Consider the following 20,811-nt stretch of genomic DNA (forward strand, 5'->3'; position numbering starts at 1 on the left):
CAGAAAAAATGCTCCTGTGAGATCAAAGATGTGGAGATGGGGGGGTGCAAGACACTTGGGGAAAAGAAGTTTTCGTAAACCTTTCAGAGTTGAATTATCTATGGGCTATGTGAGCTGAACAATTCAAATTCTAAATTATCATAGATACATCTGAATCATCCTTTAGATTAAGGATTCTCTATAAATGGGCTAATATGGTCCTTACTAGCATGTAAGGAATGAAAGTAAAGAAGGATAGAATTCAAGGTTTCTATCTGTTAAGGACGATAGCCTATCATAATAATATTAGCAGTAAATATTTATTGAATTTAGAATGAAACGCTACTGTAAAAGATACTGTCATTGTCCTACTTATATCCCCTCAGCACTCATCTCTACATGATGAAGTACCTACAAATACTGCAAATACCTGCGACTCTATTAGAAGGCCTGTCCCCCCTTCCCCTGCCTCTGGCTGCAGGTGTGTGCTCAGCCTACTCCCAGTGCAAGCTGTAAGTGCCAGAGAGTCGGTGGGTACAGAAGCCACCTTCAGCAATGATGGACAGAATGTTGGTGGATAAATACTCCAGTTTCCTCACCCTTTAATTGTACTAACTCTGAAGCATGTTCTGCAAAGTTTCCTGGAGATCCTCATTGGGACTGAGCTCCAATTGCTCACAGTAGTCTCTTGCTCGATAAAGTTCCCTTTATTGACTTATTTCCCTCTTCTGTTTCACTTCCCCACCCCAGCTGTGCTTTCTAGGATCATCTCTCAAAACAAAAACAAAAACGAAATTGAATTCTTGTCTCTGAATCTACTTTTAGGGGAACCCAAACTAAGACAGCCACTGAATGTGACATTGCAAACTGAACACTTAAGAAGAGTCTGTGGCATCTGGAATTCATGCAATTGGAGTTGAATAAAAAATATTTCTTTCAGGGGTCAGGGGTTATCTTCTTTGTGGAAAAGTTTCTTTCACACAGATCATTAAAGATTTGGACAAGAAATATGGAAGCTTTGTCTCTGGAAAACCACCGTTAATTTATGAAGGGAGGGCAGGAATTGTCCCTATTATTCAAGTGCTTTGGATACCAAAAAAAGTCATTAAAACTGAAAAATATCTGCTAATAGAATGCTTGCTTATAAAATTACTCTCAACTCAAATTTCCTTTTGCACTTAACACTATGTCTATTTTACCCATCATGCCCTAGCAATTAGTGTCAGAATATTTGGCCAAAGAATGCAAATAAAACTGTAGCTCAATTTCAATAGGAAATCTGAAACCTTGCAAAAAAAATGCAGCATTTCATGAAATGCATGAAAGTGATGTTGGAGAACTGCTAGAATCAATGCAAAGCTATGGACACATGAAGGTCTGGCAGAATAATATGAGACAGCAACTGAAGAAGGGAGAATGGATGTGGGTGGTGCCCTTGATAAGAACTTTCCAACAGGGTGATCTGAATATCAAAGGATTACGGGAAGTTCTTGAGAAAATTAGTGATGTCTTCAAATAGGTTGGCAAAAAATGATGTTCTTTGTAATTATTCTGTGCAAGTTAAGCCTGAACGGATGGATATTGCATTGTGTTTTGCTACATTTTGTTACGGGAAAAATAGCATTCCAGAACATTCCATTTAAATCTTGAGTGACAGAACTGCATTTAGTTCTTTTCTCCTACAAAGTGTTTTTTCCCCCCAAAATCTGGTATATGACACCCTTTACGAGAATCATGAAACATCTGCTTAGTTTAGTAGATTACAACAGGAAGAGGCTTATCCCTTGCCTTACACATAGTCTCCTTTGGTTTAAAATCACTTAAACACTGAGCTGAAAACATTTGCTGTCTTTTCTGATTTACAGATACGTTTCTCAGAAGCATATCTGTAACTTCCAAATGGTCCCAGCTGGCTGTAGCTAAGGCCTTGTGTAATTGATAAGATTCATCTGCTTCAAGGCACAGATTACGTGCAGGGGCAGGCTCTTTGTGTCCCTGGAGAATCTGGTTGGGGTAGCAGCTAAGCCTCAGGACCACTTGCTCTCTATATAAGTGCGAAGATAAGCCTGAGGAGGGAGAAGCAGAGAGGGAAGCAGCTTGCTGGGCTCTTCCTGCTGTTGAAAACTTACCCAGCCCTTGCAGAGGAAAATTTCCTCCTGTCTTTTGCCCTGAATGTTTTCCCAAACATGAAGGTAAGATAATAATTTTGTTACTTTTGTAAATAAAGCTATCTCAAAAGAGGCAGAGGAAAATTTCCTCCTGTCTTTTGCCCTGAATGTTTTCCCAAACATGAAGGTAAGATAGTAATTTTGTTACTTTTGTAAATAAAGCTATCTCAAAAGAGGGGTAATGCTTAACTGAAAGAAGTCAAATAAGAAGAGAAGTATGAGAAAATACAGAAGAAAAAAATCTTGGGGGTGACGTTTAAAAATCCTTATTTAAATGTATTTAATAGTTCAGCCAAAGTGAATTTCTTTTCCTTATCTTGCAGTTAAATTATAGGTTCAGAGGGCTGGGAATTGGAAATTAGAGACAATGTTTATTAAAGTCGTGAGAAAGCCATGAACACAATAGTACTATTGTTATTTCTTAGAAAAAAATTTCTAGCAGTGTATTTTGTTTGTTTGTTTTGATTTGGAGCCAAGCAATGAGGATCTGTGGTTAAACTTAACTAAGACCCTTACAGAAAAATGAATTTGCAGGCTTGGAACTTTAGGATTTGGAATCTTGGCTAAAAGGATCAGGAATGTGACAGTAGAAGATACAAGCAGATGGAATGAAACTAAAGTTTTACCAAATACACATGTTGCTCCAATGCAAAGTGGCCAAATGTTTAAAATAAATGACTATTCAACCAAAAACAAGACCAAAGACAGAAATCACTATCATAGACTGAATTTCTAGGTGCACGAATAAGTTGAAATTGCTATAACTATTTTATTGTTGTAAATTTTGGTATTTAAACTTTAAAAATGTTTCATTATAATACTGGAGCAATAGTTTTACAGCCCTGTCAGCCACTGGATTGCGTCTGAGGTCACTATTCTCTCCATTTGCAGTACTGGATCCACGCTCACTCACCAATGCGGTTGGAGGAGGAAGATGTGGATCTTGAATAACCCATGCTTTATATGGGATTAAACAATTAAAAGTTAAACACAAATGGCAAAGTTAATTTGTTTAATGTTATGATGCTAGAACACCAACTAACCTTACAAAGTTACATGACATAATCTAATCTCTTACTCCGCCTTGTACTTTTATTTTAAAATTAGAACACTTGTTAGCTCTCAGAGAATGTGATGCTCTTTCTAAAGTCATCTAGCTAATATGCTTTCCCCTAATATTTGCATTAACTGTCAATAATTTCCTTATTTATTTTATGATGAGACATTTTAATAATTGTTTTATGCTTAAAAATGTGTTTATAATCATTGATTATTACGGCATCTTACTGCTGTATTAATCAGTATACTTTTATCTTTTAATTAGTTGATAGAATATCAAAAAATAAAGCAATTATTTCACTTCAAGTTGCATGCAGAGTTCCTACCTATATTTGTAAGTAGATATTCATATTTTTATAGTAAGCTTGAAGGACATGCTTTTGTGATATGTTTCAAAGAAGAGAAACTTGGGAAATCCCTGGGGCTATCAAGACACAGGAGATGGCTTCCATGTCTGACCTTTTAAAGGGGAGTAATCTTTTGCTTCCCTACTTCCCCCACCATCCATGTGAACTAAATTCAGACATGTGGCCCCAGAGCCTCCTGTGGTTCTCTCTCTGTGTACCTTGGACAGGAGATAACGTGGGTCTGAGGTGTTTGAAGATTTCAGAGCCCAAGGGGCTTCCCTTTGAGCTGGTAGGCCAGCCATTTACTCTGTCCTCCCAGTACTGAGTGGATCCTGGGGTCTGTGAACCTAGGGAATGGGTCACAGGAGGCTGGGATGTTGTCAGGCACAGTAATGTCTCCAGAGTAAGGAGGAAGTGCTAATGCTCAGCCAGTGATGAGAAAGAAGAGAAGAGAATTCAGGGAAATGTAGCTCTAGTTTAGCTACAATGACAGTACAAAAAATAGCATATCTTCTCGAACAGCATATCTTCTCTGATTTTTTTACAGCATCATCTCAGATGTATGTCTATCTCTGTCATTCACATGACTATTTATTTAAGATTATTCTCTCTCTCTTGTCCATTTGATAAGATACTCTTTCCAAAGGCAAAGAACAGAAATGCTTCCTTTTCAGTGATCCAGCCAGCAAAGTTTCAAGAATTTTTAGTAGATTTGAGCTTGTATAACTCAAGAACAGAAACGGCCTTGTAATAAGCAGCCCTGGATGGGTTATAACACAGAGTATGTGGTTGGGGAAGCTGGTGGCAAAGGAACCATGACAAAAAGTACATTTCTTAGAATTTGGTTGAAATTCTTTTAAACACATGTAACAGGATGCTAAAAATGATTTTTTTCATGATGCCCATTTTGGCTGAGAGTCAAAGGCTAAGAATAGCAAGTACTCAAGACCCTCACATTTTAAAACAAGATGCTGGACATTCTATGCAATATTACAAAGAGAGTAGCCCACAATCTGTCTGGTGACCCTTAGATCATCCCATCCTCAAAAGTATGCAAGATTATGTCCCTCGAAGTAAGAAGGATATAGAAAATAAAACTCTATGCACGTTTGAGAAAATTTAAATACACAAGCCTGCCTTTAGCAGAGTAAATCAACTCAGCAGTATCAGTTACAGCCTGGACATTCAGAGTTTGGCAGGACAAGGATGTGTGCACGTAGCCCATGGACCAGATGTGGACCTTTGGAAGGGAGTCAGACTTGGGCTGTCAAGGACTGTGCCTGAGAGACTGTCTGCCTGCAGGATGAAACAACCCCACAGCTAGCATTGGTATGGAAAGGACTCCCAGGAAGTAGGCCCTGGTGAGAGTCAACAGTGAAGAACAAAGGGATGAATCATTTGTGCCAGAGAACAGTGGCTATAGATCCCCAGTGGGGAGACGGTCAAAGAACCACAAAAGCACCTTAAAGATAACAAAGCAGCGTTCAAACATTTAACACATCCTGATTTACCATCACCAGCCTCCAATGGATCAGTCAAGCAAGATCCTTTCACACCCCTCTCACGCCGGCTGCTCTTGCATTGAAAAAGACAGGGGCAGCTTGGGGAGGTGGGCAAGGGAAGCAGAGAAATTTTGAAGTGGACCCCACCCTTCCCCCATTATAAATACCTAGGAACTGGCAATAGGAGAGAAATTTTAAATTGGATGATAAATTGAAGTTTGAATATTAGATTGTTCTAGAGTTTTTATTTTCTGAAAATATGACTTTTAATAGTAATATTAACAAGTGTGGGTAGTATAGGTACAGGATGGGCTTTCCCAGGGACAGGAACAAATGAGTTGAAATAGCACAGAAGAAAAGCACTTTGTTGAAAAACAACGACACATAGTTTGTAATAATAATATTAAACCTTAAAAATTGTATGCTCATATTTGTTGAAAAGTCAGATAAGTATTCATCGCCCCTCTCACCATTGTTCATTCTTTTCCAGGTTAACAACAGCTCCTTGGCACTTTTCTGTCTTTTTGGATATGCTAATCAGGACAATAGGCTTAAAGATTTGTAGAACTATAAAAGGCAGAAGTAGACAACTAGGGTTTGACAACTGAAAGGAAGATACCTAATAAGAGGGTGGGGTGATCCTGGAAGATCACCTGAGGAGGGTTAGTGGAAGGGTCTAGAAAAAAGGTTGGGAAGACACTTTATAGGTACATCAAGGGAAAAGAGGTTTGAGAAGACCAGGGAAGAGAAAGAATATTGACCCATTAAAATGTGGGATAAGATGATTTTATGGACTTTTACGCTGAGTTATGAATTGAATGCATTTGGTATTCTTAGAGAGTCATCAGTAAAGATTTGAATTCTACCCCCCCCCCCAACCACACCACCAGTTGTCAGTTAAAGCAGGAAAACACATATCAATAAAAATAAAATAATAGAAACCACCTATAACTTCACAACCAGAAATAAACTGTTAAAAATTTAAATTCTCCCCCCCCCCCCAACCACACCACCAGTTGTCAGTTAAAGCAGGAAAACACATATCAATAAAAATAAAATAATAGAAACCACCTATAACTTCACAACCAGAAATAAACTGTTGTTTTTTGCTATATTTCTTTCTAGATTTGTTTTTCAATACACATTTGATTTTTCAAACAAAATATAATTGCATTTTCCATACAGTTTTGTGACCTGTTGGGTCCTCAATATTTAGGCTTGTGCTACCACATAAAGATGATTATAAAAGGCCTTGGGTGTTTTAAACTGAGGGAGCCACCCACAGCACTAAGAAATCAGTTGACAGTCACTGCCTCCTGCCTAGGCTGTGCTTGAACTTTTGATTGCTCATCTGTGAAGCTCATTTCCCTTTTAACTCCTCAGCCATCAGTACTTCTAGGCTTTCTCCCCTCTGGGTGTCCTAATGGCTGCTGAAGATAGAGAGAAGGGGAGTGGAGAAAGGGATTAAAAAATGATGGAAGCATAGTGAAATGCTTGAGGCCATTTAAATCTATTGAGAATATTTAGTTTGTTTGTTCATGGCTTCTCCCAACCACTAGTTGTCTCTACAGAAGTGAACAGCAGGAGGAGGGTCAACAGAATTATATTGAACTTGTATTTTTTTAAAAAAATATTTATTTATTTTTAAATTGACAAATAAAAATTGTATATATTTATTGTATAAAGCATGATTTAAAATATGCATACATTGTGAAATGGCTCAGTTAAGCTAATGAACATATGCATCACTGCACACACTCATCATTTGTGGTAAGAATGCTTGAAATCTACTCTCAATGATTTTCAAAAATTTAATACATTATTACTAACTATAGTCACCATGTGTATTAGTCCAATTTTGTGTTGCTATAACAGAATACCCGAAACTGGGTAATTTATAAAGAAGAGAGGTTTATTTGGCTCACGATTCTGGGACAGCTGCATCTGGTACAAGCCTCAGGCTGCTTCTACTCATGGCAGGAAACAGCAGGCAGACAGTGGGTACACGCAGATCACATGGTGGGAGGAAGCAAGAGAGAGAGAGAAGAGGTGCCATGGGAACTAATAAAGCGAGAACTCACTCACTACCCCCACCCACCAGGGAGAGCATTAATCCTTTCATGAGGGATCTGCCCCCATGACTCAAACAGCTTCCAACACTGCCACATTGGGGGATGAGATTTCCACATGAATTTTGGGGGGATGATAACGTCCAAATTCTATCACCATATTACACAATATATCTCCTGAACCTATTCCTCCTATCACACTGAAATTTGTATCCTTTGACCAGCATCTACCCAACAATTAGCCCCTCCCCTCCCTCTTCCCCAACCCCTGGTAACCACCATTCTACTCTCTACTTCTATGAATTCAACATTATTAGATTCCACATATAAATGAGAAACAAACAGTATTTGTCTTTCTGTTCCTGGCTTATTTCACTTAATTTAATGTCCTTTGGGTTTATCCATGTTGTCACAAATGACAGGATTTCCTTCTTTTTTAAAGGTTGAATAGTATTTGTGTATATATACTACATTTTCCTTATCTATTCATTCATTGTTGGATACTTAGGTTGGTTCCATATCTTGGCTATTGTGAATAATGCTGCAATAAACATGAAAGTATGGCTATCTCTTTGATATACTGATTTCATTTCCTTCGGATACATATCTAGTAGGCAGATTGTGGGATCATACAGTAGTTCTACTTTTAATTTTTCAAGGATCCAAACTTCTATTTAAAATGGAAACGTAAAAGAAGAGCAGAGTGATTTAGCCTTCTGCATGGTTCTGCCACTCTTCCAACTTAACAAATCTTGACTCATCCAAATGTATTTGTTTTCAAGAAATGCAAACTAAAATAATGCTTTATGTTTTTTTTCCTCCAGGTAATAAGCTTATTCATTTTGGTGGTAATTACAGGAGAGTTCCAAATTTTTTCAAGGTGAGAATTTTTTTAATTGTGTATGGAAATTTTTTTTTTTTTTAAGTTTTAGGAAACTCTTTAGTATGGTCTGATTTTTACATTGCAGCTTAAGTGTGTTTATCCCTCCAACATATTTTGTCTTACCATTTTTAGAAAAGGCAATGGTAACAAAAATGTGTTTCATTATTGTTCTTACTTTACTTATTTTTTTCTATGTAGGAATGAAACTTGAATATGAGGGTACTTCAAAAAGTTTGTGAGATTTTTATTATCTTTTAATTCTATTTTTCCATGAAGTTTTTTTTTTTTTTTTTTCCCCTTTTTGTCTTTTTTCGTGTCCGGCAACGGACCGCAACCCTCAGTGTTGCGCCCGTACCAGACTGGGACCGGCAACGGAATCGCAACCCTCAGTGCTGCGCCCACCCCTCGCTCAGCCAGTGAGCGGGAACCGGTCCGTATGTGGGATCCAAACCCTCGGCAGGAGCGCCGCCGCGCTCCCAAGCGGTGCACTGTAGCAATGCGCCACCGGGCCGGCCCTCCATGAAGTTTTTGAAGTACTCTCATACTAAAAATAAGATTCAGAGAATCACAGCAGACCTAGACATCCTACAGCAGCATTTTTTTTTTTTTTTTTGGTGGCTGGTTGGTACAGGAATTGAACCCCGCACCTTGATGTCATCAGGACATCCTACAGCAGCTTTTTTTTTTTTTTTTTTTGGTGGCTGGTTGGTACAGGAATTGAACCCCGCACCTTGATGTCATCAGTACCATGCTCTAACCAGCGGAGCTAACTGGCCAGTCTCTGGAGCAGTATTTGATCTTTAAATGTAATCCTTGCAAAACATCCTCTGGATTTTATTTATTTATTTTCGAATGGCCAGTACAGGGATCAGAAACCTTGACTAGACTTTAAAGGTTGAGAGTTTTTTAAGAAATAGTTTCTTTGGCTCTTGAGACCTGGAAAAAAGCCAGCATCATTATCCATGGCTTTGTTTTTCTCTCACTGTCAGATTGGTGGGACAGAACCGGGTAGGTTCACTTTGTGGAATTATCAAAATATTCTGTGCTGGGAACTGGGAATAAAAAGAGGAAGAAGACAGCACTGAGGGTCTACTGGGTGATTAGATCTTGGGACAGTTCATCGCAATACAAATGTACTAAGGGCTCTGAGAGAGGCCTCCAAAGGGTAATGGGGGAACACAGGAGCGAAGGCTGCAAGCTTCCCCTCCTATGACTCCGTGTTTGGGGAAGGCCTCTGCCTTTCCCTCAGACACAAACTAGACAAATAACAGTAAGTTCGGATTGTTTAAGGGTCAAAGATATGCAAGTACTTGGATCGTTGGTGCCATATAAAAACTACAGGTTAGCAAGGTTGGTTCCATGAAAGCATCCCAGGTGCACAACACTACAAAATGGGGCTTGTTACTTTCGGGGTTACCTGGCAAACTTAGATATGCAAGAATCACCTTGACTCAAGATGTCTCCCAGCCTAGGAATGTGCTGGGATTCCAGAAATCAGGAATCCTGATTTTTTAATTCTTTGTAGAGAATTGTTTTAGACAAGGCTTTCTTGATCTCTTAGAACTAACCCATGAGACCTCCTCCATGCGACATGGCTGGAGTTGAGCTTTGTGTGAGAGTTGTCGCTCCATTTTCCACATGTACTTAATATGAGTAGACTTGTTTACTTTCAAATTGCCCCTCTTGGGAGTATGTTTGAGAAGTGGCCTAAATGAACGGGGAGCATTTAAATCTAGATTCCTGTCCATTCAGCCTCTGCCGGTTTTACTTTCCACTTCTCATAGGGTCTTATTAGAGCTCTTATCTCTCAGTTAAGAGTTTCTGGGTAACTCTTCAACTCATCATTCAGTATCCCTTTAAAGGCCATAATATCTTCCTCCTAAATGTTCTCACCTACCTTCCCACCTCTGAACACTTCCTTTATATTTCCATACCACATTGTACACATTTCTGTTATGAAATCTATTAAACTAGATATATTGTATTATTGTTATTTTTTGTACATCTGTTCTCTGTCCTTCCCTCTATCAATAGTCAATGACCTCTCTTTTATGATTTCTACAACTCTGTACTTGGTACTTAATTTCTACAATTAGTACTTGGTACTTAATAGATGTTTAATAAATGTTAATCTCTAAGAAAATGCCCCTCTTCCACATTTTTAAAATTTAGTTTGGAATACTTTTAATGTCTCTTGGGAAAAAAATTTGTGAAGCAGTTTTTGACTATTTTTGACTATTCTTTGTGCCCCCTTTGCTTATCTTTCTACCTGCTTTATGATGGACAATTTGGTATGATAGTGCCTCCTCTCCAGTCAATTGCCAGTGGGGTACCTATGGCCCTTGGTCAGAATGCAATGGCTGTACCAAGACTCAGGTAGGACCACGCAAATGTTTGTATTTGATTATTTATACATAGAAATAGCTTAGATGTGGTCAAAACAGCATTAACTTTTAAATGTTCATTAATTAATGTTACTATTTCTTGACAATTATATTAGTAGTTGTGAAAAGAGAAAAGTATGACTTGGGTAAGAATTAATATTGTAATAAAGTAATTTCTGCATCCATTTTTCCTGAAGGACTTTTCTAATTCTTACCTTTGACTAGAAATGGACATAAGCTAAAAGTTAAAGACAACTCACTAACTCTTTAACTATTAGAGAAATAAGAATAGCATAAAATGAAATTAGTAGATAATTCAAAATCTGTTTCATAGTCACTGGGTTCAACTTCTCATTTGAAACAAATACTAGCAAATAAAATGACTGCTTTGTTTTCTTTATAAATCATGAAAGACCATGAAAAATCAAACATTTTGTACTGTCTTAAAGTTTAATTACTAAGTAATACAAACAAAATACTACATTTGATTTGGATATTATAGAGTGCTTCTGAAAATGTCTATTTTTTCCCTTTTCATAAAATGCCAATTGAAGAAAATACAGAAAAGCATAAAGAAAAAACCACTATTCATAATTCCATCATTTTGGAGAAACACACATACCAGAACTTTGGCATATATTTTTTCAGCTTATTTTCTCTCTGTGTGCTTATAACTTTTTTAAAAATAGAATTATTTGATTATACTTTTGTATTCTACTATTTTAACCCAACGTAATACTATTAGCATGAACTTATACAGCTGTGTTATGTTCCTATATGAATATACCTATCTTATTTATCCACTTTCTTATTGTTTGATATTTAGATTGTTTCATTTTTTTAAATTATAAATAAAACTTTAATGAATTTTTAAAACAATTTTTATTGAATCAAAGTTGATTATGATTATACGTATTTTTGAGGTCCAACATTGAGATATGTTGATCAAATCAATATTACTAGCATATATATTGTTACAAATTGTAATTATTCTTTATGTCCCTTGTCCAATCTCCCCATCCCCCTGTCCCTCCCCCTTCCTCCCTCTAATTACCCTAGATTTCTTCTCTCCTTCTGAAATAATGGTTACTCTGTTGATTTGTTGCCTAGATGATCTGCCCAATGCTGAGAGGTATAATCAGGTCCCCCAATATTATTATAGAGCAGATGCTTCTTCTGTCACTCTGAAATGGACTTTGTGGGGAGAGACGTCCTCTTCTTTTCTTTATCTCTGCTGGTGACTCTCCTTGTGTCAATGCACTCCAGTGGCTGGTGGACCATCTGCATGGTGGTTGTGGTGTCTAGCTGCTTTCATGGCAGCCATGGTTATTGTGGTGGCTGTGGTGGGCCACCCACATGGAGGTGATGTTTTTGGCATGCTCCTTTGTGCTGGCAGTGTGCCTGGTTGTGGGAGGGGGTCTGGTCCCCTTCTCCATACCTCGGGTCCCTGGGCAGGACCTGAGATGCTGGCAGTGTAAGTGGTTGTGGGCAGGGGTCCTGCTCCTGGCTCCATACCTCATGTCCCCTGGCAGGCCCCAAGGCACTGGGGGTGTGCCTGGGCTGGGACTAATTTTTTGTCCTTTGCTTACTTCTAAAATGGGGGAACTTCCTGTGGGAACCAATACTTGAGCTGTATGGTTGAGCTAAATTGATGCTTTGCTGCTGTTTCCCTAGGGAAGGCTTTTTGTGCAGCTCAGGGTTTAATGGTTTACCTTATAGGTACTTCTGGCTCTCCAGAGACTTGGTGCACATGGATTGTGTAGAATCTCTGATCTGGGCTTGAGTTTTTTCATTAAACTGCACCCCATGCAATTCTGCATTCCTGACCACTCTCCTCTGAGTGGTCCTACACTGATTGGGGGGCAGATCGGCTGTCCTTGCTGTGCCCCAGTGTTCTCCTGGTGGGCCTGTCTCCCCCACCTCCCATGCTCCAAACACTTCCCATGGGACGGGCCCTGCACTGGTCCCTTGTGATGACTCACCAGCCTCTGAATGTCTCCTCTTTTTCAGCTGTTCTGGCTCCTCGCTCCTCCGTGGGTCCACAGAAACCCTATTAGTGGTCTTGCTGTCCTGGGGGCCACCAAAGCACTCTTCTCCCCTGCTGCCTCCAAGTAACTCCATCTGAAGGGCACAGCTGCAGCTTCTGCTGGATCCTGCTCCGTGCACTCAGCAGCTAGAACCTTAAAACAGCCACGGCCTGAAACTCTTCAAGCAGTTTTTTCTTTCTCTCATTGTGGTGTCTCCCGCTTTCATGAGTTCCGTAGGTCTCTCCTCCTCTTCCCCTGAGCTCTAGCAGCCCCAGCTTGGCAGATGTTGCATTTTTATAGTTATAAATTGGTTGATTTGTGGGAGTGAGTGATGCTGGGGACTTCTATTCTGCCATCTTGACCGGAACTCTTTAATGAACATTTTTATAATAGACATTTGTCCTCTTTTTCCACAATTTTCTTAGGATAAATTTATAGAAATATAATATTTGCTTTAAAGATTTTGAACATTTAAATGGTTAAATATGTTTAAAGTGGTTCAGTTTGGATGAAAATATATGTTTAAAAATCATTTATAATTATTAATATAACAGAACAATATTATAGAAGATAATCTCTGTCTTGAGGTATGATCATTATCATTATTTTTATTAAGCATTTATTTAGTACCTACATGAGAGAAATTTTAAAACAAGTTAGACAAATTTATATAGCAAATATAATAGATGACAACTATGATTACAGACAAACAGGTGAATGACGAGGCAAAAGTCAAAGACACACCAAGCACATAAAACATAATTTAAAAACACAAAAGAGCACTAGATAGAAGTAGAGTGATAGAGGATATTTTTCATCTAAGTAATTTTTTTCTTTGAGTGAAGGTCATTATGCAATGGTGATATACCTAGATTATAAAAACAGAATTTTCACTCAGAAAGAGACAAGTGAAAATGAAAAAGGGGCCGTAAGATCAGAATTTGACAGGTGAGAATGAGACTGTTGAGAGTGGGCCGCTGTCAGGGGCACCCTGATAATATGGAGAGGAAAACACGGCATGTGCAAACAACACAATCTGTGCTTTGGAATCTCAGAAAAAGACACATTGATGAGCCACATGAGACAGGTGTCTTCAATTAAAAACAAAGGCTAAAAACGAATCAAGAAACTTTACTGGGTTCCATTTCCCACTCCTCTCCCTCTGTGGCTCCTCTGCTTAGACACAATGGAAAGTGCCAGAACCAGGTTGATGCAAACCTGCTCAGAGCTCAGATTATATCGTTGTGACCCTTTGTCTTAAGAAATTCCCACTTCTAACCCAGTTTAGATTGGATGAATAAATTCAACATTGGTTTGTATACCTACCCTTCCCTGTTGATCTTTGCTCAGGGTTTAAATCCTCTGAAAACTCAGATTTGGTTCGATTTTATTAGTAGAGAAGAAGTGAGTACGGGAAGAGGCCCAAAATTGTCAGTGGGGAGAAAAATTATTTTGTATATCTTTCTGTGAATGAATGAATACATCTTCAAATTGAAAGAGGATAAAATGAGTTTTAGGATGAATTAGTTTTAGGTTTCCCATTTAGCATGATGATTTCCTCAGTTTTCCTATATTCTTTTCCCCAAGAGGATTGTTTTTCACATATTTCCCATTTCATAGGTCAATGCTTTTGATTGTCCGGTAAAATTCCACTGTAGATGCAGCTTTCGTTTTGGACTACTCAGGCATTTGGTAAATTTGACCTCCATATCAGTATATTTCTCTCTGGATTGTTTTTCCTTACCTTGCCTTTCTGAAGAAGGCTTAAGGTTCAGGTCAAATCAATTGCCACCACTTTTCTAAAGGTTTTCCTAACTCTTCTTCAGCTTAATCACCCTTCCCAGTACCCTTACTCTCTCTCCAGCAAAATTCACTTAAACTTTTCAAATTAGCTCTTAGTACACATCTTTGGCAGAAACACTAATCATTCTATATTGTAATCTATTTGCTTACAATTTGGTTACAATATAGAATGTGTCTACCCCACGTAAGCTTGACTCTTCCAGGTTACTATTTATTAATTGACATGTATTGATTGTACTTATTTATGGGGTTCAGAGTCATATTTCAATATATGTATACAATGTGTGATGGTAAAATCAGGGTAATTAGCATATTCGTCATTGCAAAAATTTATCTTGTTTTGTGATGAGAGAATTTGAAAATTCACTAAATAAATTTTTTTCCCCTTGTCTCTGAAAGTAAATATGTCTGAAAGCTCTCTATAAATATTAACCCAAGCGTCACTAAATTTAAGGACAAGTGCGTCTGTGGGTCCATTGATTTTAAGGTTTTACTTCTGCAGAACACCAGAACAATTTCCCAGATATTCTTTCTCCAGTTGTATTAACTTCTCTCAAATTTTATTACTTACGTAAAGGAAACTGGAGATATTTAAAGGCAACAAAGCACTACCTGTTTTGTGTTTAGACTCACATGCGGTCAGTTGCTGTTTATGGGCAGTATGGGGGCCAACCTTGTACTGGAAGTGCTTTTGAAACACAATCGTGTGAACCTGTAAGAGGATGTCCAGCAGAAGAGGGGTGTGGAGACCGTTTCAGGTGTTTTTCAGGTAATTTGTTTCCAATGGGCTCAGCATGCAGACTGTGAATTCAAATGCTACTTGCTTAATTTGCTTAATATATATTTATTGAATTTTACTGAATTTATATTGGGCTATAAATTACTTTTTCCCAAATATCAACAGGATTTTTGTTGACATATTGATCACACACTCAGGTATCATTCTTTCAAATGCAAGGGGAAGCATCTAGTAATAAAGGTGGAACTATGGCTATTGACAGATCCAAACAGCTCTTGACATGGCATTTTCGGTGACTGTGCAGAGTGAGTCTGGTATGTACACTGTGAATGGGCAAAAACAATGTTACTGCCCTAATTATTATGTTTACAGGAAAAGCTACTCTAATTATCTAATCAAGGAGCAATACATGTTGTCTCTATGCCTGGGGCTATTGAAACATACTTTTGACATTGAATATTATTTGACCTATTGTCTGTGTTGCATTTATGCAGTCCGATTAATGCAACAACTTTTAGCAAACATTTATATTCTTGTTATGTTCCAAATATAGTGCTGAGGGTTGTGGTATAGAAATAAAACACATTGCCTCTTCCCTCAAAAGTATTAAAGGTTTATGGGCAGAATAGTAAATAAATAATCCCTGTGTTAGAAGTGCTCCTCAACAATACCTGTCAAAATTCTATTTTACTTTCAAAATCCAAATTGGATAACATCTGTCTTGGGAAGCCTTCCTTAAATCCCCAACTGATAGAACTAATTGACAAATCACTTCTCCATGTTCTCTTTGTATCATCTGCAATCTGAATATTTGTTGGTCAAAATTCTATTTTACTTTCAAAATCCAAATTGGATAACATCTGTCTTGGGAAGCCTTCCCTAAATCCCCAACTGATAGAACTAATTGACAAATCACTTCTCCATGTTCTCTTTGTATCATCTGCAATCTGAATATTTGTTGACCTGAATGTCTCTCTTGGTAGACTATGAACTCCTCAAAGACACAGATTATGTATTTTTCTTTTTGGCATCTGGAGTGCCTGGTACATAGTAGGCTCTCAACAAATGTTTGCTGTATTGGATTGAGTGACAGTATAGTGGGGTACATGTTATGCTATGAAGGCAGTTGTGCACAAAGCATCCTGTGAGGATGCAGAAGAACATGCATCATAGCCTGTGGGATAGGAATGGTTTTCAAGAGGAGATAATGTTTAATTTGATTCTTGAAGAACAAATAGGAGATAGATAAAGAAAGCACTTCTAGACAGAAAGAACTTGAAGTGTAAGATCATCGGAGATGACAGAAAGTCTGGCCTTTTACTCATTCAAGTCATCCAGTATGACGATGGCTTAGGAAGCTAGCAGGAGAATGGCTGGAGATGATGGTGGGAGGTAGGTGGAGGCTAGATCATCTACCCTCCAGAGCTTCCTTGGTACCCTGGGCTTATGGCTATCACAACCCTCATGTTGCTGAAATACAATAATCTATGTCTTCATAGTCTTTCCTATTACATTGTAAAGTATATGAAAAGTCTGGCAAAGACCATTTTTTCTCATATTTGTACTCCAACACCCAGAAGAGTGTCTTGCGCAGAATAGGTGCTAAAAAATGTCAAGTTTTAACCTTTTGATCCATTTTCCATGTTCTTGAAGCTTACAAATCTAAATCACCAAGAAAAAGGTCAGCTTTGGCATCTTGGTTAGTGATTACAGAAAAGAGATCAAAAGTTGAAGTGCAGGAGGTCAATCCATCTTCCTAGTAGTCGGCATTGCATAATTTTGGAGGATTTAGACCAACTCTTTGATGAGTATGGGTGAGAGCCTGAAACTTTGAATTCAGGTCTTCTTTTCAATGTTGTGTCTATCCCATGTCAGAATCATTTCTGTGTGCTGTAAAATAGAGACCAAACAGTCACCAGTCCTTTCCTAGACACTTTGAGGCTTTATCTCGAATTTACATTACAGTATCAGTGCAGTGGTGGGGGTGGTAGGCAACACCTTTTTGATCCCAGTTTGTATCTCTGTTCTTCCTTCTTTTATATTTGCACGAGAGCTTTTCTTGTCCTCAGGTCAGTGCATCAGCAAATCGTTGGTGTGCAATGGGGACTCTGACTGTGAAGAAGATAGTGCTGACGAAGACAGATGTGAGAACTCAGAAAGCAGACCTACCTGTGACATTGATAAACCTCCTCCCAACATAGAACTTACTGGAAATGGGTAAGGAGCTGGGCAGCTTCCCGAGCACATCAATGCATTGTAGTTATTACTTTTGTTTTATCATTGGCCCTGGTGTTAGCACTGAAAATCCTGCATCCAGAGAAAAATCCTGCATTCCTTCCCATCTAAGGAAACCTGGACAGTTGGCAGTTGGTCACCCTGTAGGGGACAGTGAGAGAGGTAGAAAGAGGATGGAGAGGGGAGAAGACTGATTTGATAATGTGGGGCTACTCAAGAGGGTGAAGAGAATAGTATGAGAACAGGGAGAGAAGAGAGAAATGCACGAATTGTAATATCCAGGCTGAAAAGCAACTGCCTGAACTATCGGGGAACCTCCATTTCCAAGTGAAGTTGGAAAAAGTCCTGTTTGCCTTTTCAAAAAAGAGTTCTGAAAAACTTTTAGGCGTCATCTGACCTAAGTTAAATTTCCATGCTTTAAACTAATCTATTTTAAAGTGATAGATGTGATTTTTCTATAATATTTTTAAAAAGAAAAGGACAAAATTACTTTAAAGAGCATACCATTCAGCATGCTGAAAGACAGTTGAAATTTGTTGGAGAGGGCTCTCTCTCCTCAAGAGTAACCTTCATTGTATTCATTTTATCTATGATTTAATTCAAAACCAGCTGTTGCCATAGATACAGCAGGGCTATTTGTTTCCTAAATACGTTCTTAGGCTAAAAGTCTGTTAGATTTTCCCAGCTGTTAGTTTTAGCTATTATTCCAAGCAGTAGAAGGATAATGTGTGGTGTGCATTAGAATGCTGTTTTCTTTATTTGGGCCCTCTCCAAGAAGTGTTTAACCCTTAACATATTTTTTAAAGTTTTAGAGTTCCCTAATGATGCTTTTTTCAGCAAGTGCTATTTCTGGGTCTTAACTTTCTTTTCTTCCCTTTGCCCCCTTCTCCTTCTCGGCCTTTTCTCCCACTTTCTTCTTTTTTACCAGTTACAATGCACTCACTGGCCAGTTTAGGAACAGAGTCATCAACACCAAAAGTTTTGGTGGTCAGTGCAGAAAGGTATTTAGTGGGGATGGAAGAGATTTCTACAGACTCAGTGGAAACGTCCTCTCCTATACATATCAGGTACTTAATTACATTGATGTAATTGGTTTCCAATCTGTGAATTGTCAGAGATCATTATTTATATTGACTTCTTGGTATTTGTTGAGAATTTACTTATGGACTAATATGTGCTCAATTTTTATAAATGTTTGTGTGGGCTTAAAAAGAATACATATTCTTTAACTCTTGAGTACAGGGCAATGCTACTTTTAACTTGTGTCCTTCAAACTGATATTTCTTTATGCCTCATTTTTAACTCCATGTTCCATGTGGGCCCAGGACCTTACTGTCTGTCCCTGTAAAGGTGTTAAAACTCAGGCTCAGGCAATGACTGGTTACGATAATCTCCTTACAATGCCACAGTGTCAGCTCACTTAAAAATGCTTTTGTTTTTAAATCATGAAATATTTCATATATACAAAAGAATGTGGATAACATATATGTGCAGTTAGAAGAAAACTAATAAAGCAAATACTCATATATGCCCACCATCTACCTTAAGAAATAAAATATTGCCAGTGACTTGAAGATTCCTATGTGTCCCTCTCTGACCACATTCTTCCTGCCTCCCCACCCCGCTACCACTATCTTATATTTTGTACTAATTATTTCCTTGTTTTTCAGAAATATTTATTCTGCATATGTCTTTGTCCCTAAATAAAAAATTGTGATTTCATTATGCCTAGATTTTATTGCCATTTATATAAACAGAATCATATAGTATATATTCTATGACATTTTTTTCATTCACAGTTATGATTTCAGGATCTATTCAGATTTCATTATGCCTAGATTTTATTGCCATTTATATAAACAGAATCATATAGTATATATTCTTCTATGACATTTTTTTCATTCACAGTTATGATTTCAGGATCTATTCGTGCTGATGAAGATGGCATTTTTACTGCTATTCCCAATTTTTTTGTATGTGAAAATGCCTTGAACATTCTTGTGCATGAGTCCCATACAAATGAGCTACAGTTTCTCCAGGGCACACACCTGGAACTCAAATTGCTGCTCTGAGGATGTGGATATACTGAGCTTGACTAGGTAGAGTTCCCACAATGGCTGGATCAATGCATATCCCACTAGCAGCATGGAAGGGTGGCCTCTGCCCCACATCCTTGCCAGCCTTGGTGTTGGCTGACTTTTTCATTTTGCTTGTGATCTCAGTGTCTCCTATGGCTCCAGGCTTCTGCTTCTCGAATGCTCTATTCTCGAATGCAGTCATGTACACCTCCACACATCCTACTTCTCAATTTCAACAAAAAATCTACTCATGAAAAACAGTTATGTCTTTAGGGGACTTTCCTGGGGCTTTGGAAGGAAGATAGAGGAGAGATTTTCTGTTGCAGTAGTGTCAACACATTCAAGCAGTAACTGTTGGTGTCCTCAGTCGTGAGACATCCACAGCCTCAACAAAATGAACTTTGTGGTCTCGTCCTGTCGTAGCCTCTTTCTTGCTCTCCACTTTTAGATCCACTCCCTCACTTCCTCTCCTCCCTTCTTCCCAGAACTCCCCAAGTTTCCAATTCAGCCCTCCTTAACTATTACTCCCAAATTTGTAAACCAAAACTCTTAGGATGTTACATAAAACAACTTTTTCTTTACTGAAATCAACCCTCTCTAGAAAGTGGGTCTGATTAGAAATAGCAAACTCACCATACGATAGAATAGGTTAGTTACAATTAAGACTTATTGAATCATGAAAATGAAAAGTGAAAATGATGTGAAAAATAACCCTAGCTACCAATTTTTGAATATCTGCTATGACAACTGCACTATTTTATGCAATTGGTATAGATTTTCCTCGCAACAGCCTTAGAAGGTAAACAATATCTTATTATTTTATATATGTAGAAATTGAAGCTCAGAGGGCTTCAGCTGAGTTACTCCAAGTTACCAAATTAATAACTAGTAGAACTTGGATCAAGTCTGCCAGATTTCATGGCCCTTTATTTTTCTATTACATTTTACTCTCCCCATTTATTGCCTTTAATTTCTTTTTCAACTCAAAATTCTACACAGTAACTAATATGTGTTGTAATTTAACCTTTGGCCAGAAGGGAGAGTGTGAGATGACATACATAAAGAATTTTTTTCTCCCTCTGTTCCTAGGAGGATGTGTTGCTAATTCTGTCATAATTGTAAGGGGGAGGACTGCATATATATTTTTTGAAGGGTCAAATTTAGAAAGTTGCAGAGCAGAGAAAATAATAAGGAAGAGCATTTCTAACTTAGTTGGAAGGTAGACATGTGGGAAGTCTGCAGTTTCTGAAGAAGAGGAATAATTTAATAACAGCCCGATCCTGACATTCATTTTCCTCAGCAGGGCTTGGTTTTTGAATTGACATCTGAAATACCTTTCCAGTCACTGAATGTGAAGGTGTCTGTCAGAAGTGGAGGGAAATTATAGCCTGTTATTGTGTGAGGAATAGAGATGTTTTGAGGATCCAGTGTGAGGGGAGAGAGGTGGAAGCAACAGGCAGTGAGTCAGTCATCTAAGCGCTAGACCCACATGCAGACATGGAGGCAGCAAATGTCCTCCATAGTTTGAATAAATTGAA

The 20,811-nt window shown here is 38.2% G+C and overlaps 1 protein-coding gene across 1 annotated transcript in view; it reads left to right on the plus strand.

Annotated features, from left to right (window-relative positions):
* The first annotated feature begins 1,976 nt into the window (after positions 1-1,976).
* C7 (complement component 7) overlaps positions 1,977-20,811 on the plus strand; it is a 51,133-nt gene continuing 32,298 nt past the window's right edge. Inside the window, exons 1-6 of the mRNA XM_008584306.1 lie at positions 1,977-2,171; positions 7,949-8,004; positions 10,308-10,383; positions 14,849-14,990; positions 17,030-17,177; positions 18,124-18,262. Of these exons, the coding sequence (XP_008582528.1) occupies positions 2,166-2,171; positions 7,949-8,004; positions 10,308-10,383; positions 14,849-14,990; positions 17,030-17,177; positions 18,124-18,262 (567 nt within the window). The 5' untranslated portion in view covers positions 1,977-2,165. The remainder of the gene's footprint in view (positions 2,172-7,948; positions 8,005-10,307; positions 10,384-14,848; positions 14,991-17,029; positions 17,178-18,123; positions 18,263-20,811) is intronic.

This window comes from Galeopterus variegatus, unplaced genomic scaffold, assembly GCF_000696425.1.
Source record: "Galeopterus variegatus unplaced genomic scaffold, G_variegatus-3.0.2 Scaffold3213, whole genome shotgun sequence".
In the NCBI taxonomy this organism is placed as follows: domain Eukaryota; kingdom Metazoa; phylum Chordata; class Mammalia; order Dermoptera; family Cynocephalidae; genus Galeopterus; species Galeopterus variegatus.